At 44.9% G+C, this 18,146-nt stretch overlaps 1 protein-coding gene across 1 annotated transcript in view; it reads right to left on the bottom strand.

Moving 5' to 3' along the window:
* Positions 1-3,708: 3,708 nt before the first annotated feature.
* Positions 3,709-18,146, bottom strand: part of DHX57 (DExH-box helicase 57) — a 30,396-nt gene continuing 15,958 nt past the window's right edge. Inside the window, exons 15-24 of the mRNA XM_032955757.2 lie at positions 17,839-18,012; positions 16,756-16,956; positions 13,297-13,573; positions 12,059-12,154; positions 10,819-10,902; positions 9,052-9,189; positions 7,960-8,034; positions 6,682-6,816; positions 4,931-5,131; positions 3,709-4,790 (exon numbers count right to left, since the gene is read on the bottom strand). Coding sequence (XP_032811648.2) covers positions 4,647-4,790; positions 4,931-5,131; positions 6,682-6,816; positions 7,960-8,034; positions 9,052-9,189; positions 10,819-10,902; positions 12,059-12,154; positions 13,297-13,573; positions 16,756-16,956; positions 17,839-18,012 — 1,525 coding nt within the window. The 3' untranslated portion in view covers positions 3,709-4,646. The remainder of the gene's footprint in view (positions 4,791-4,930; positions 5,132-6,681; positions 6,817-7,959; positions 8,035-9,051; positions 9,190-10,818; positions 10,903-12,058; positions 12,155-13,296; positions 13,574-16,755; positions 16,957-17,838; positions 18,013-18,146) is intronic.

Raw genomic sequence — 18,146 nt, 5'->3', positions numbered from 1 at the left:
TTTGTCATTACAAATTATATGGAGCTATGTGGTTAACTCTCGAACAAAGAGGTCGGGCACTATACGCTTTGGTTCTTTCGGTAATGTCACGTAGGTATAAAATACAATTTTATTTTAGAACCAAAGAGTATGGATCCCTGCAGTCACGAAAACTTCAAATCTAGGTCGGGCACTGTATCGCGCGCTTTTCAGATGCGCTGCTGCGGGCGTCTGGAACGCTCTTGCTGCTGTTTGGATTATTTGGCTGCAATACATTTCCACTTGATACGCCATTCATGTGGTCAGGTCGCTTCTGAAAAAGAGCTATACAGCCCAGTCGGCCTTACCAGTAAAATAAAAAAAACATATTTCGATTTAAAGCTTTCGTGACTGCAAGGATTCATCTTCTTTGGTTCTTTCGGTAAAGTCACGTAGAATGAGAATAAAATAATAAATTGATAAAATAACACAATAATATTCTCACGACGTTTCGGCCACAACACAAGCGGCCTTATTATTGTTATTTTATTTTATCAATTTATTATTTTATTCTCATTCTACGTGACTTTACCGAAAGAACCAAAGAAGAAAAAAAACATAGTTTAGCTTAAATATGAGGAAGCTACTGGAGCTATGCTGGACTAATCCACGTGGACTTCCAGTGCGTCAGTCCACTGCTGGACGATACCGCCTGCAGACTGTTGGTCATTGCGGTTACTTGACCACACTGGTCACTATGAATGGGTGCAGGTGGTGAACATAGACGTTGGAGTATTGCAAAGTACAACAATGAATGTTGTTCCATTGCTCTCTGCGGATAACGTATACCCGCGTATCTTCACCATTTCCAACTTAGACATGGATTCTAGGCGCTACTCAAAGTGTATCCATATGAAAGAGAGCAGAACGTATCAGTATCGATTGATTTAACCGTTTCAGTATGTCATCGTTCGTAGTATTTATTTTATTTCTGTTACTCATTGCTCTATGTGTTGTTTACCGAGCCCTATTCAAATACGGCACAGGGCTTGCGAAACCGCTGAACCCAGCATAGAGCCGACGATTATCTGAACCGGTCCAGGGCCTCCCCCCTAAGTTGATACAGCAAGCGCCCTGTTATTTTTAAATCATTGTTCTAATCTTAATGCAATCATTAATGCATTTTGTACGCTTGACTTGTAATGGACCACGTAGAAAAACATTAACCGAACAAATGCTGTTGTCAGGAAAGTAAACCCTTACCTCTGGTTAATTATTGAGGTGAATTCCATTTTAATAAAACAAATGTTTACTTCCTTGTTCGCCATTTACCACTAACAATTTGTACCCAGTAATTAAACAAACCCAGAAGCTTGGGGCTTTGCATCGTTTCGCAATCGTTGCAGCTGGGAGCACGACACCATGAATGTGCGGTGTTTTTTTCTTTCTCCAAACGCCGCCAATTGAACTCCTCATTAACGCAGTGCAATTAGCATTCGGCGTTCCAAACACACACTGTAAATTGTATTAGATTATTTTCCAGCGGGTTAGTTTGGAACCATGAATTTTCAGTTTTTTGGGATCACACCCTCCTCTCATTTTGCTAGTTTTGGTGTAAATGTCAACTGCTGAGAATCTCAAGCTAATATGTTAATGTTTACAGGTTGCTTAGGACCTCCGATTAGCAGTTGGCTACGTACGTTGCGAAAGCTCAACATACACATATCCCTTCTTTCTCTGCATCGATGCCTCTATGTTAATGCATTATTTAACTCTATTGGGCAACCAGTAAATACTGAATTGTTTGTTTTAAACTCGCAGTGCTTCCGTTTAACAGTAAAATGAATAAAAGCAGGAGGCGTGACCATAAAAATAACTTGAATTTTGAGTTGCCCCTATCCTATAACTCGTACCGCGTGCAGAGGCCACAATCCAACAGCGGATTGACCAAAAAGTTGTACGTGTTATTACAAAGCAATGGTTGATTTTTTTTGTAAAACTTTTCTTGCAATATTTGTTACATGTGGAATACATGAAAAAAACATCAGCTGTGGTCCAGTGATCCTCTTATTTATGGACAAAGGCCTTTGCGTTATCCGAGTTACGCATTTAGTGTGGCCGTATCCACAATTTGGAAGATATTTTCATCTCCATAATAAATGAAGTGAACTTAGTTGTCCATGAATACGAACATCTTCCACATTAAAAAATGTCAACTCCCAACATTATCTTGATTGAAGTCTGCAAATGTTCCATGGAATTTAGAAATGCAGGCAGTGAATGAAAACTCCCGAGTAAGAAATCAAGACAGGCTATACTACATTTTATGAAGGGGACAAAGTTACGTGAAATGTGTCGTACTTTATTTAAAAATTCAATGATAATTATGACAATACACCGCACTGTAGAATGTTAAGCTTTTACTAATTTGTTATGCAGTTTGTCAGACATTGTATACTCACTAAGCGTGACAGATGGCATCAATCAAGCAACAAGGCCGTCTCGTGTATCGTCGGAGTTTTTCTCGAATTATATAATTATTATGCAACCGATTTTTGGAAAGAAAAAACTATGACCACAGGCCAACTAGTTAAAAAAAAGTGAAAATGCACTTTTTTCACTTTTGAACACTGCAACAACACTCATTTCTAGAAACAAGGTTACAAATAATATTCGCAGGAGCAGACTATTCCAAAGGTCACAATGGGGTCACGCTACAAAACCGTGATTACACCATCAAACCAAACCCTGTGGCCTCCAATATCTCAGTTACCGCAAAGTGTATCAGCTGTCAAGAGGAACATTACGCTTCCCACCACACCGCACAAACTTATTATCGTGGTTTTTTTTTACAATTTCAAGTGAAGGTGCGTGCCACATATGACCAATTCTCTCGGAATGCACTCAATCCCGTCAGACCTCAGAAGCTAATTACGGTTGATCCTGGATCGTGCTTGTATGGGGGACCTCCATGTGTACAACAGGTGTTGTAGCCTGCTGCTGCAGGGGATACGTTGTCAGGGGAGGGCAGTGCAGCAATATACATTGTTGTACTGCACCATTGCACTATGCTCACCACCTTCACCAACCCACGATGACCAATTTGGTGAAGTATGGACATATAACCCACGTGAGCCGTATCGCATGGAGGGTGTCATTCTGCAGTGGAGTGACAAAAAGGGCTGTACACGTAACGGCCGTTGTATTCAAATTAATCATTAAAGACCTGGACACATCACCTGTGCATATAAGCTATTTAAACTGGATGACAAGACCGCCATCGAGTTAAACGTGGCACAATAACTACTGTAAGTGGAAAGAGACATCCGTCAGCATGGGTTGTAATATTCAGAGTTTAAATACATAGTAGGCAGTGCCCTGAAGAGACTGGCAATCTAAGTGGAAATCGAAAACAACACATTCCTGCGGAGGGAGCTGGTAGGAACGTTGGGTTGCTCGGTCAATGGCCAGGGTCAACGGCGGCACCACGTGGTGCATTCCGCAAATTTGCCCGACTGTGAGGGCGGGCACAAGCCGGCGTGAGTAGGTTAAACGTTGAGTTTTATAAGGGCACCACGGGGTGACCAGCCCCTCCCCACCCAGCCCCACCCCTCACACCCAGCCCCTCCCCACCCTCCCCTCCCCACCCAGCCCCTCCCTCCCCACCCAGCCCCTCCCTCCCCACCCTCCCCTCTCCACCCAGCCCCACCCCTCCCATTTTTGGATGCACGACGGATAGACACAATAATCCCCCGTGGGCTGGTGTAACCAGAGGTTCCTACCAGTATAATTTGGTTTAATTTATAACGGCAGAATAAAACAGCTGTTGCGAGTCGGTGCATTGCAACAATGGCAGTTGACTTTAAAACAACGCAGAGTTCACGAACTGCTCACGCCTTCTATAGACTGGCACCATTTAATGGCAGCTAAGCAAGCTAACACAGCTAATGAGAATTCACTTATTTAGTACAAGGCGATGGTCCATCGAAACGGACTATCTCTTTACAAAGAGACCTGCTCAAAAAATAAAGCATGTCCTTTGTCTGAATAAATAATATCAATGTGCGTTATTCTATTGAGACAAAAGAGATGCAGAAACAAAGTGGGTTATCAACATCCCTAATACTGCAAAACGCTGTATTATGCTAGCATGGAAGGTGTGTAAACAATAACATTAGATGTTCTTGTTATTCCAGGATATATAAAGGAACCAGGGCAACATGGAGGACTGAGAAACTCATTTAAATGCTGGCGTTCCCCAAACAAGGCAATTAATGCCAATCTGGGGTTAGGCATTTTACTAACCCAGAAGGGCTTAATTGCTTTCTGGAATATTGGTACAAGATATTCCACTGAAATTAACAGCCTTAGTCGAGTCTCGTACATCAACATTTGCAGTTATCATGGCCTTTGTTTAAAAGCGTCGATTCCCTGACAGATAAGGGTTGCTGTGTGCACGGCTTCCACAAGCAAGTGTGCCAACATATACACGGCGCTACATTTTAATCTAACACCAAAACAGTATACATTTAATCAACCACAGAGTACAATATAGGCATGGACAGTATTGAAAAAAAACATAATTATTCTCAGTTACTAACGATAGAATTTCGCTTAAGAAACCGAAAAATAAAGAGGTGCATCCTCTTGCCCCAAAAAAGAGTTGCAGCGCTCCACCGAGAGCAACATCACTGCGTGGTGATGAGGTGCACGATGGTGTCGATGATGCGCGAGCCGCGCGGGCACGTCGACAGATCCATGGTCGGATTCTTTATCTTGTCTTGCAGCAGCAGGTCAAGCTCCTGCTTCAGCTCACGCACCAACTCTGCCACCTCCAGAAGAAACAATATTGGCAAAACGCAGACACGCGGGAATTACAGGGAAGTCACAGCGAGGACAGTGCAGTTGCGCTGAACTTTATAAAATAAGTGGCACCAAAGGGCAGCCTCGTTGCGCTTCATTTTGCTCAGACCTGCTGCGAGGTAGCGGCAAAGCGTATCCAGCCATCGTCCAGCGATACGAGGAACTGTCCCTTGTGCAGCTGCACGTCGACCTGACCTCCCGCGAAGAGCAGCAGGGGGTAGACGGACACCATGCTGCAGTCCCGCACGTACACACGAGTCGTCTTCACCTTCTCGTGGTACACCAGGTACGGGCTCTCAAAGTAGCGCACCTGCATCACGCACCGTATACAGACACAGACAACGATCACTCGGTTAGCCTTACAAGACTGTTGGGGCGGGTGCTGTTAGCGAGCACCTATGAAGGCCGGCACGACGGGTGAGTGGCCAACACCACGCCAAGCTGGCTTTCTCTCTCCATAAGTGCACTTTAAGGCCATGTGAAGCGTCGAACGCCCGCTGTCAGGAAGTCACGGGACAGACCCAGGTGCCATGGGTTGACTAAGATGATTGCCCGATACACCACCTGTGCCCCCTACTGTGCCAACTTGCTCCACTCTTTGTTGTGAGCATTGCTCCTCTGCCCTCCGTTGTTACTGGAGGGTAGCGACTGCCTCCAACTGCCCAGTAGCGTCCTTCACAAGCCTCCTCCACAGAGGCCGATCTTGACACAGCCGGTACCAGTCATCGACAAGTCCACTCAGCTTCACATCCTCTTATACCACATCACTCCATCTCTTGGCGTGCACATTTACCTCCCTCTAGCCACCTGAACAAAATCTGTTTAAGTATGTCGTGGCTGGGCATGCAGGCTACATGACCCAGCTAACACAGCCTTGCCTGCCGAAGGAGCTCACATATGAGACTTTTTCCAGATCTTTGAAGGATATGCGAGCTCCTCCATACAATCCAGCCTGGTTAAACCCAGTCTGAATGTCATAAGCACACTGCCCAGGTATGGAAAACTCTCCACTCTCTCCACAACCGCCCCATCACCAATGGAAGCTCGACTCAGCCTCAAATGAGAATCTGGTGCGATCTGTAAACACCGCCACTGGGGAGACAAAGGCAGTCGGGCGTGGTGCTGGCCATCCACTCCTTCGTGTACTGTGCCACCCCTCATAGGTGCTACTCGCTGACAGCATTTGTGCCAAAAATCCGTTGAGACTCTACGGGAAATCTTCGTTCATGGTGGTGATAATGGTGATGATGTCCAATGATGAGGGACGTGGACCCCTATTCAAGCCACTGGGCCACATGCGTCCTGGCTGGCGAGGGGACTTTCCTGTTGGCGCGGCGAAATGGGACCCGGGATCCCCACAGCCAGGGGTCCGAGTTGCCACATTATTCAGTTAAATACCATATATTACAGTTATGTTTTAGTTGAGAGCCCATCGAGGTTTGATGATCATGTTGTGAGATAGACCCGTGTGACCAAATTTGCGTGGGGGAAAGTACGAAAGTCTTAGCTTTGTAGAGGGTCGTTTTATAATTTCAGATCTGGGATGTGACACAACATAGAATTGCCTGTCTCTGGGAATATGTTACTGTTGTTTTAATGCCCGCTACGCAGCAGATAATGCGTTTACGTGATGGCCCACAAAGAAAAATAGACCTGGAAACGCTCGCGCCAATTCTCAATGCAAAGCGGGAAGTCCAAAGAAATGGATATGTACATTACAAGTTAAAATAAAATGTTCATTTTTTTGTAAAAAATCCAACACCCTTCGTGACCAATACGTCGTAAAACGAGTGCTACGTTACACTTCATTGTGACCGCCCGTTTGCCTCGTAACGAAAACGATGAGCCTCTTGGAAGCACCTGAAAGTTGACGGAGGATGGGTGGATGTGCACGGGCCCATCCGACTTTGTGATGAAGCGGAGCTCCTCAGACTTGGAAGGCATCCGCATGGCGCCCGTGCTCGTCTGCTGGAACTTGCCCTCAGGAACTGTCACCTGCAACGCCGTCGCCACATTTCCAGACGAGTGGAAAGGAACCACAGTGACGAAACAATATACAAGCCATCGCAGTGCCTACACCGCTACACGTCCAATGAATTATGAACAATGCTATTGGGTCATCATGCGTCAAATGGACCAATGTACCGGAAGTCCCACACCTCAAGACCTCAGAATCTCTATAAAAAAAAAACTATTCTAGAGATACATAACTCTTAGATGTGAACAGTCAAAAATTAAGTTCAGCGTGACAATTTTGGCTGAGATATGGCTCTTGAAATATCTGACCCAAGATCTCTTACACACTAATAACCCCGATGATCTGAACTGCATGGGTTAAGCCAGACTAAGCCGTGCATTGACACTAGAAGCAGTACATATCATAATCAAGATGGAACCTTAGAAGCCATACTTAGTCAATTTGACATGATCGTTTCAGAATGTATCTATCTTTTATAGCGGGTTGGATATTAAATGGCAACCATTGAGCAAATGTTTTCTTTTTTAAAAATCTCTCATGATTCATGTTTACAAAGTATGAGACCCAAGACAAAAGTCAGTCTACCTTTTCTAGCCGGTGGGTCACGCTGAATGGGTTTCTGAACATATGGTGTACCACACCTGATATTTTCCATCGATCTTCATGGGCTTACTTGGTCTACCTCACCAAGTAAGCCCATGAAGATCGATAGCGAATATAAATTAACACAATTAAGAACACATCAAAGGATATATATCCAATATAATTGTAATTGGTTGAAGCATAATTTGACTCCATGTTTATTTTCAAATTATAAAGATTAAAACTCCATAAAAAAAACGTTGGATATCAAATTATGCACCCGGTAGAGAGATGGATAGATAGACTTAAAAAGCTAAAATATCCAAATGGTGGTAGTAACTAACTTAAGGGACCATGAAAAATGAACATTAGCTTTCTTCATTTCAGGATTCAATGACCATGCAGTGACCAAAATGACAGTTTCTATGATGTAAATGCAACAAACAAGGGTGTAATAATTCATTACCATTGTTGCCATAGCTACACATTTGACATCTTTAAAACCAGGAGGCATTGGTGCTGGTTGGCAGACTGCAAATGCTTCCATTCATGACATGAGAGTTTGTTTGAGGTCTCACCTGCACAACGTTAGGGTAGAGGGCAGCACAAAGCATGGCACCCACAAGCTTCAGATTGTCTGCGTTGGAGTTGGACTGTAAAAAAAGATATATATATCCACTTTAATAATATTGCAAACATTTCATGATCCGTTACAAATATGATTAGTTTTTTTGTGTTTAGTTTGTTGTCCTTCCCCCGCGCACCTCCTCTTAGCACAATTGGCTACAAACGGTGCGAAAGAAGCTCAACATACACACATACGAAACGTGTGTTTAGGAAGCGTCAATGACTGAGAATCACTTGAAAAGCGTCAAATCACATCAGATTTTGGTTGCTAAGCTAGTTCGAGCCTGGATTTGTTTGGATGGGCGACCGCCATTCGCTCCATTCTGTCATGGACTGCCATGGGGGTTGTGCTACGTTTCATTGTTGTAGTGTACCCCTATCCCCACGTCAACGCTGCTAGCCTTCAACCGACGCTGACCGGCATAGTGCATTATGGTAAAAAAACACCCTAGGATGCACAACGGTGTGCATTGTCAAAAAGGGCTGTACGTGTACGCATGCTGGGAGTATACACATGCGTAAGGAGACAACAATCACAGATCCACAAAGGTCATCAACCCACTTGCTGTACGGCCATCAGCTGGCCACAATGTAGCTCTGCAGTTTGGAAGTCACATACAAAGACAAAGATCCCCCATATAGCCTTGACAGACTGTTGGGGCAAGTGCTGTTAGTGAGCATCTATGAAGGCCAGCATGGCACACGAGTGGGTGGGTGGACAGCACCACACCATCATGGTGTCACGCACAGACACGATGACATCTACTCAAGTCGCCAACTGCACCTCCAGCGCACTGTCTTGGCGGTTGCGCCATCACGCCCCAAATGTCTACAACGCTAAACTGGGACCATTTCCGTAAGGTCGGATTTCCGTAAGTCGGGTCTTCCGTAACCCGGGGAGACTTACAGCACGCGCCAAATCGCACACAAACAGGGGCCCCGCGTCAAAAGCGAGGGAAACCTGCACTGATCAGCGGTGCGTGGAGCGGTGCGTGGAGCGGTGCGTGGAGCGGTGCGTGGAGCGGTGCGGTGAGGGCCGCTACCTCGGATCCCGTGGTCTCGAGGACCCCGTCGCCGCCATGCCGTGCCGCCCGCTCCATGTCGCGCGCGCGAAGTCCCTCGCGCACGAAGCCGATGTCCGAGAGCAGCTCGGCGAACTGGCGCTTGAGGCTCGATATCTCCTGCGACGAACAGTACAGGCACAACGGCGGCGTTGGCGTTTCCACGTGCGTCGCGCGTGCTCGTCATTTGCCATCGTCACAATAAATACCGTAATGATCATCGTTCGTTCATCATTTTTGCTTCTTTCCCTCGCACCGCTTGACTTTGGGATTCCCTCCCATCGTCTCGAGAATTGTTTACATGTTACAACTTTGAAAAGGTGTAATGCAAGCTGTTTGGCAGTCACAACCTTTTGGTCGATTCTGAGTAACTGTAATTAAAAGTAATTTCTTACCACATTTGATTGCTGTGCTTTTTTGTAGTAAGGATCTATTTTTACAGGCTCCCCTACAAAAAAAAACTAATCTCTGATTCGTTGTTTGTTTTAGCATGACACATGATTATATATCGCACTCGTGTAACTTGTAATGATTAACCACTATTTTAAAATTGCTGGAGTTATAAAACTACACACAACCCCTGAATCAAGCACATGTACAGGTTCTTTGTCAATTCACTCTTGGATGACAGTATCCCCACAACGTGTGGGTCATGGGAGCTATTTGACCGTACTTCACCACACCGGTCAATGCGGGTTGGTCAAGGCGTGGAGCATAGAGTTGGGAGCATGGAATAGTACAACAAAAATCCCTGCACTGCCCTCTGCTGACAATGCAGACATGCATTAATATTATTCTAGAAAACATTAGATCACTTTAATCTTACCAAAGGAATCATCATCAGTTTTAACCCTTATATTATGCCATCATGACCATTTTTACCTTCATCCTCAATATAATACATACATAGAATGAGCCATTTTATCAGCATTGTCATCTGTATAACATTGCTAAATGTCACTCACCTACAACTCATTGCGTACAAGTGCTAATTTTAGGTGAGGTTGACAAAACAGCGACCGTCATTAGATGCAAAGGTTGATACTTATACAAAAACAGCACTTGCCCTTCCCCAGCCACGAAAATCAGATGCTTGACTAAAGGCTTTGTACTCTGGGTTCTCTCACGTGATCTTCATGCTTTGTTCATAACTTAAAAGAAAGACCTTAATGCCGCAGCCAAAGGTACTCTCATAACGTCGCGAGAGTGAACTTATATATTTAAAACCTACCAGAATGGATTCCACAGTCACACCACAAGAGCATGCCTGACAGTGAGTTTAGGTTTTTTTAATTCGTAAAAAAAGTACAAAACTGCATTTGACAGCCATGGAGATACAGCTTATGTAATTCTACACAGGCTGTTTGTTTCTTGGATTCCAACTCCATTCATTTTGCACAAAGTCCTGCCACCCGATCTTCACGGCCGAGCTACCACTTATTGCAGAGATTTGCGTTTCAGGCACAGCAGCCGCCCTGGTTAACGCTTCGGTGTAATAACTATGAATTCATGCCATCTATTTTACAGTGGATGCTACAGACGCCGTAAAGTTATTTGGAAAAGAGTAGACCACTCGCGCATGTGCGACGGTCGAATTTGGAAAATTATTTGCAAATTGCTTAACTGGGTAGTACCACATAGCAACATCGCACCCCTACGTGCAAATTATCCTCGTCTGTGAAACATAGCACCATTGTGGCAGTCTTGCGTCACAAGAATGCCGCGCATACCAAATGTAACTATCCTCACCTGCAAGGTCCGCCACGAGAGGAAGTTCTCACGGCAGAAGTGATGGCCTTCGTGGATTCGATCCCTCATCGCGCCGAGCCAGCCCTGGGGCCAGAACAAAAACATTGTCACTCAAGCGCTACCGTACTCCTCCACCGACCCAAATGCTCTTGTCATACGGCAATGGTGATGCTTGACTATAGCCTACAACCAAATCAAACCGAATGACCGAGGAAGCTTAGCAGATTTTGAGCCTGGTTCGTACTTGGATGGGAGACTGTTAGGCAATACCAGGTGTTGTAAGCTTGGGCAGCAGGGTGAAGTGAATATGGCAGCAAAATAGATCTGTGAATCTATCTGTGCGGAGCTTTGAGCGTTGCCGCCTCGTATGCGTGGTGGGTTTTCTCCGGGACCTCCGGTTTCCTCGCACACGAAGCCAAACACTCGTTCATAATTCATCCCAATGCATGAACCTTCTAGAAGAGTACTGAGGCTCAGTGCCCTCGCTGAGTAAATAATGAGCATTTTTAAATTTCGATTTAAAGCTTTCGTGACTGCAATGATTCATCTTCTAATGAGCATTATTAAATTTGCAAGAGAGGCTTACTTAATCAAGATTTTTTTAAAATATATACATAAATCGGTTATCGATATTTAGCCATTTTGAGGAAACCAACGTGCCCAGAAAAATGCATGCACTTTATAGCAGTGTGGCTCAAACGTTGCATGTATAGGTCATCGAGTTGTCGTGTAACATTGCTTCTTAAAAAGTTAAAGTTACGTGTAATTTACACACTTTCCGTAGAATCACAAGCGTGTGAAACCACAGACTTGTACAGAAGCAGCCAGAACTGGAGCCAACAATTTCCCAAGTTCTGTAACCCTAAATTGAGATGTTTGGCCAACTCATTTAATGTGGAAATAACCCCAAGCACAAGGAGAAAACCCACAGGTTCAAGGGCGGAAACACTATCCCATACAGATGAAAGAGATGGGATTCCACATTTGCCGTACCGCCTCATGGCAAGCCAGGGTAAGGCACCTCGATGCCCACGGGAAGGGAGTTTCACGAGTTTGGTGTGATCCACCAACCCTCTCCATCTAAGTCGCTGATATAGACGTGTAGCACCATGCGTCTCTCTCTTGCCAGACAACACTGACTCAAACACAGATGGTATGAGGGTGACAGGGTCCGACACACATTGGGGCCTGTATGATTGTGTGGAGTTGGGAGTACAGTCCTTACAGACAGGACCCTCACCTTGTAAGCCTTCAGCAGGGTCAAGTGGTCACTCTTGGCCTCAGCAAACTCCAGCTTCTTGGCATTTGCTTCTTGCCGTTTGTCCCATGGGGAGACCTTACAGAAACGACATTGAAACATCAGTAATGTTTTCTTTGAAATCAAATATATGAGGAATAGGTTTATTTTACATCAATCATTGCAATAATTTATAGTATCATACGTATTAGACCAGTCCCCAATTCCTGTAACATGTAACCGATACTTATTGTTAATATTGTCACCTATGTAACCATGATTGTAACTAAGGTCTGTATTGTGCAACATCTGTACCATCGCAGGACACCCATGAAACAGAGCCTAACAGCTTATTGGGCCCTTGCTGCTGAAATAAATAACATCTATCTAATGTATCTGAAAATAAAAGTTAGGAAAAATAACGTCACTCTCATATTCTTTGGGTCTTTCGGTAAAGTCACGTAGATAGAACAATAAAATAATAAAAATGAAGTTAATTTTTATTTGTATTATTCTATCTACGTGACTTTACTAAAAGACCCAAATAATATGAATTCCTGCAGTCACGCAAGCTTTAAGTCAAGATTTAACTTCACTCTCGTTATCTGCAAGACACACTGATTAACCTGGTTGTTCAATCGTTCCGGTCCTAGTTTACAGACGAAGGCCAAAATCAACACAACCTGTTGTGGTGGTGGTGGTGGCGGCGCCCTTCCTAATCAGAAACCACTGACATAGACTACCGCTTCATTAACTAATCGACTAATTTATTAATAAATGTATCTATTTATACAACACTATACAATCTGTATTCACGTGATGACTAAACAACTTCATTTGAAGACGTTACATACATATGGAGAACATGTATGCATAGAGGAGCAAACTACAGCACAGAAAGGCACAGCAAATGGATATGGTAATGGTGAGAATGAAGACAACTCACAGAAGGAGGCAGTCATAGGCAAAGGGTAAAAGGGGAGTCTGCAGCCTGAAATTGAATAAGGTCCTAGTCTTGGCATTCTACACCACTGGAGCACCAGCGCAGAAAGGGCATTCACCCAGTGAGCAGAAGTTACCTGGGGGTTTCGCCTTAAGGCCATGATAGTTAAGAGCGTAGAGGATATAAAAGTCAGCATCGTGACATAACAAGGGAAAGTTGCGCTGGGAAAATAGTCCATGGAGGATCCTAAATCCCCACCACCCCCAGGTGTCACAACAGGGCCAAGAGGTTGACTCACGAAGGGGGACTTGAAGGCAAGGCTGGCCGCGATTGTGAGGATTGGGTCGAGACAGCGGAAGATGGCACCGAACAGCACAAGCTTGCCGATGCGCACGTCCACGGGCAGCGAGGCCAGGTGGTAGCCCAGCGGCGTGAGCGACTCCTTCTCTGTGAGCGCGCCGAGGTCTCGCAGGCGCTGGATGGCGGCCGTCAGGCTCTCGGGCGCCGGGGGCTCGATGAGCCGTGAAAACACGCTGTCCAACTGCCGGTCCTTAAACAGGTCCAGCATCTTGATTCTGCATCGCGAATATACAAAATTCCATCGTTATTCGCGAGGGATACGTTCCGGAGAAGCTCGTGAACAGAAAATGTCATGGATAATTCATTTAGGCCTACGAAAAACTTATCTTTTAAATTAATTACCATAACTATATATACGTAAATAATCTATTAAATACGTGATAATGATAACACATCTATTTATCTCATCACTTTATCGCTCACCACTTTCTTTCTCTCTCAATTTATAGTCGTGCAGAGTTCCAAAAGCGCTTCACCCATAGCCAAAATCGTGAATAGCAAGTTTGTACAAAAAAATTAATAACTGTCAAAACAGTAAACACACATCTCTTATAATACTTATAAAGTGGTGCCATGCTCACACACATGTTGGGAGGTAATCAAATATATTGTATGTATGTATATTTAACTTCTTTCACACCGTACGTAGCCAACTATGCTAATAGAAGGAGCTGAGCCACAATAACATATAAAATAGATACCTGTACGCAAACTTCAAGTACTTTTACGGGTCATATTTGGAACTTCACATAATAACATACAGTAAAGCCCCCGGGTTGCGGAAGACCCGACTTACGGAAATCCGACTTTACGGAAATGCTCCCATAAATCATGTAAAAAAAATCAATTTGCATAAATGTTTGCGTTAGTTATGTAAGAGCAAATAGTGCAGCGCAGTGAAGTTGCGGCCCGCCTTGTTCCTCGCTCCACCTCGCTATCGGATTTTATCTCGATTTTGGGGGGAAATTCGTCAGTTTCCGACGTGCAAAATTCGGGTTACGGATAGTTCTCAGGAACCTAACCCTCCTGTATCCCAGGGACTGCCTGTATTGTTTTGGCAATTTCCCTCGTTATTGGCAATGGAGACATGGGCATGTCTTTGCCAGGAAATAGAGGAAAATTTACATTCACTAAGATACAGTGAGGGAAAAAAGTATTTGATCCGCTGCTGATTTTGTGCATTTGCCCACTGACAAAGAAATGATCAGTCTATAATTTTAATGGTAGCTTTATTTGAACAGTGAGAGACAGAATAACAACAAGATAATCCAGAAAAACGCATGTCAAAAATGTTATACATTTATTTGCATTTTAATGAGGGAAATAAGTATTTGACCCCCTCTCAATCAGAAAAATTTCTGGCTCCCAGGTGTCTTTTATACAGGTAACGAGCCCAGATTAGGAGCACTCTTAAAAGGAGTGCTCATAATCTCAGCTTGTTACCTGTATAAAAGACACCTGTCCACAGAAGCAATCAATCAATCAGATGCCAAACTCTCCACCATGGCCAAGACCAAAGAGCTCTCCAAGGATGTCAGGGACAAGATTGTAGACCTACACAAGGCTGGAATGGGCTACAAGACCATTGCCAAGCAGCGTTGTGAGAAGGTGATAACAGTTGGTGCGATTATTCGCAAATGGAAGAAACACAAAAGAACTGTCACTCTCCCTCGGCCTGGGGCTCCATGCAAGATCTCACCTCGTGGAGTTGCAATGATCATGAGAACGGTGAGGAATCAGCCCAGAACTACACGGGAGGATCTTGTCAATGATCTCAAAGCAGCTGGGACCATAGTCACCAAGAAAACAATTGGTAACACACTACGCTGTGAAGGACTGAAATGCTGCAGCGCCCGCAAGGTCCCCCTGCTCAAGAAAGCACATATACATGCCCGTCTGAAGTTTGCCAATGAACATCTGAATGATTCAGAGGACAACTGGGTGAAAGTGTTGTGGTCAGATGAGGCCAAAATGGAGCTCTTTGGCATCAACTCAACTCGCCGTGTTTGGAGGAGGAGGAATGCTGCCTATGACCCCAAGAACACCACCCCCACCGTCAAACATGGAGGTGGAAACATTATGCTTTGGGGGTGTTTTTCTGCTAAGGGGACAGGACAACTTCACCGCATCAAAGGGACGATGGACGGGGACATGTACCGTCAAATCTTGGGTGAGAACCTCCTTCCCTCAGCCAGGGCATTGAAAATGGGTCGTGGATGGGTATTCCAGCATGACAATGACCCAAAACACATGGCCAAGGCAACAAAGGAGTGGCTCAAGAAGAAGCACATTAAGGTCCTGGAGTGGCCTAGCCAGTCTCCAGACCTTAATCCCATAGAAAATCTGTGGAGGGAGCTGAAGGTTCGAGTTGCCAAACGTCAGCCTCGAAACCTTAATGACTTGGAGAAGATCTGCAAAGAGGAGTGTGACAAAATCCCTCCTGAGATGTGTGCAAACCTGGTGGCCAACTACAAGAAACGTCTGACCTCTGTGATTGCCAACAAGGGTTTTGCCACCAAGTACTAAGTCATGTTTTGCAGAGGGGTCAAATACGTATTTCCCTCATTAAAATGCAAATCAATTTATAACATTTTTGACATGCGTTTTTCTGGATTTTGTTGTTATTCTGTCTCTCACTGTTCAAATAAAGCTACCATTAAAATTATAGACTGATCATTTCTTTGTCAGTGGGCAAATGTACAAAATCAGCAGGGAATAAAATACTTTTTTTCCCCTCACTGTATGCATTGGGTTACAATATTAGATGTGTACATTTGACTCAGCTGAACAGAACATGATGAGCTGTGCAGCGAGTAGTGCTGCTGTTGGTGATGATGATGATGATGACGATGGTGGTGACACTGCTGCCGATTAAACCATAACCTCCCCCTCGAATTCAATAAATTTCCTGCAATTTGGGGTTGCGATTAAAGAATTCGGGGTCGTTTTTACCGTCTAGTTTGCATTTTCTCAATTTGTTTGACTTATATGTACAACCTAGCTTAAATGTAACATTCGCATATCATTTACGTGTATTTAAAATGGCAAATGCTTCATTCTTACTCAGCACAAATCAATGCAAGTGTCATGCGTTTAAGAATGCATTATTTACGTATTAATATAGTATTATGCAAATAATGATGACAGTGAAAACTAGTTCCACCCGTGGCTGTGGAGCACAATAAAAAAGCACAAAGTCAACTAACACTCATCAATCAAGACCAGTGAACGGCAGAAACCAAAGCAATTCGTCAGCTTCCAAACCAACGGCGGTGCATGGCTAAAAAGCACTGACACCACGTGAAAACACCTGTTGTTCTTACACCTGTTGTTCTTACAACACGCTGAATACACACACAAAAAAAAGATGACGAAAACGACGACGGCACTTACTGACCTCAGGCACAGCTGCTCAAGCGGAACGCGCTGGATCTCGGGCAGCTGCTGCTCGTCCAGGAGATGTTCGAAGCGGTGGCTTGTGAACAGGTGGAAGCAGGCGCCCGAGGCGACCCGGCCCGCTCGGCCCCTGCGCTGCACGGCGTTTGCCTTGGACACCCACGTCTCCTCCAGGCTCTCCATGCCCTTGCCCGCGTCGTACCTGCGGTGTTAATGATCAACGGGTCCCACTAATCAGCTTTCAACCAAAGGAGATTGCGCAGGGTCAAAAATTTGATGCTCAATCAGGGTTTACTTTGGAAGTGATTCTTAGCCAACAGTCATTATGCAAATATCTCCATAAACACGTGAACAAAGATAGTTTCAGGCCTTGACATCGCCAACTTGTCGTGTCTGACAGATATAGTGTAAAATAGTTCGCACAGAATGTCCATCTGGATCCCTGAAATTAATGTTCACCCACCCCAAAAGCATAGCATTTGTGGGAGTGCGCAGAGGAAACAAAACCCGCTCCACTGCCGTATTTTCTGAGGTGACTGCTGTAAATGCCTGGTAGCATCAACAATCAATGACAGGTATACCTGCCAATATTGTGTTGGCGGTAGAGGAAGGAGCACCCCTATTGAACGACAGAGGAGAGCAGCACCTTCCTAAAACGTTGCTTTGGCACAAACCAGGAAATCAAACCAATAATGCTTCACCGATGTATGCAGCACAGGCCAAGTGGTGACCATACAGATCTCCTCCAGGGGAATCCTAGAATCCTATGGGCAGTGGCCAACCAGACCACCACCACTCGAGTAAAGTACGCTATGGCCCTCTGACTTGGCCAGCTCTCAGAAATATCATAGTCAAGCCGTAACATTGGACTCTGAGAAGGCCCTCATCTTTAAATTCAGGCCTGCTCAACTCGTCAATCCCTGCGCAGGTACCAATTCAGCACCCTGGCCGGGTCCAGACGATGCCTCTGCCTCTTTCCCTGTTAGGCTTGAAAGGCAGGGACAGAAGGGCAGGTGGGATTTCTTGCTTTCTATGAAATATTGAGGCTAGCGCAGAATGTCGGGTGCAGGGAGCAAATATGCACCTCTTCTCCTTCATCTTGCCACAGTCGATGACGTAGACCACATCGTCAATGGTGATGGAGGTCTCGGCGATGTTGGTGGAGATGATAATCTTGATGACTCCCTCGGGCGCGGCTTTAAAGACGGCCTGCTGCTCCTCGCTCGAGAGGCTCGAGTGCAGTGGCAGCAACAGCGCCCTGGACCCAAACAAAAAAACATCAGTGCTGCAGCTTTCACCACAACGAATTGTGTCAAGGTTCTCCCGTTGTGACGTATCTGAATGGTTCAGAGGTGAGGCTCGAATCTTGGCAGCTGCTGGTGATTAAACTGG

This window comes from Petromyzon marinus, chromosome 17 (genome assembly GCF_048934315.1).
Source record: "Petromyzon marinus isolate PM22_M1 ecotype Great Lakes invasive population chromosome 17, UKy_Petmar_22M1.pri1.0, whole genome shotgun sequence".
Lineage (NCBI taxonomy): Eukaryota > Metazoa > Chordata > Hyperoartia > Petromyzontiformes > Petromyzontidae > Petromyzon > Petromyzon marinus.
The sequence above is the reverse complement of the archived record's forward strand: the minus strand, read 5'-3'. Positions and strand labels throughout refer to the sequence as shown.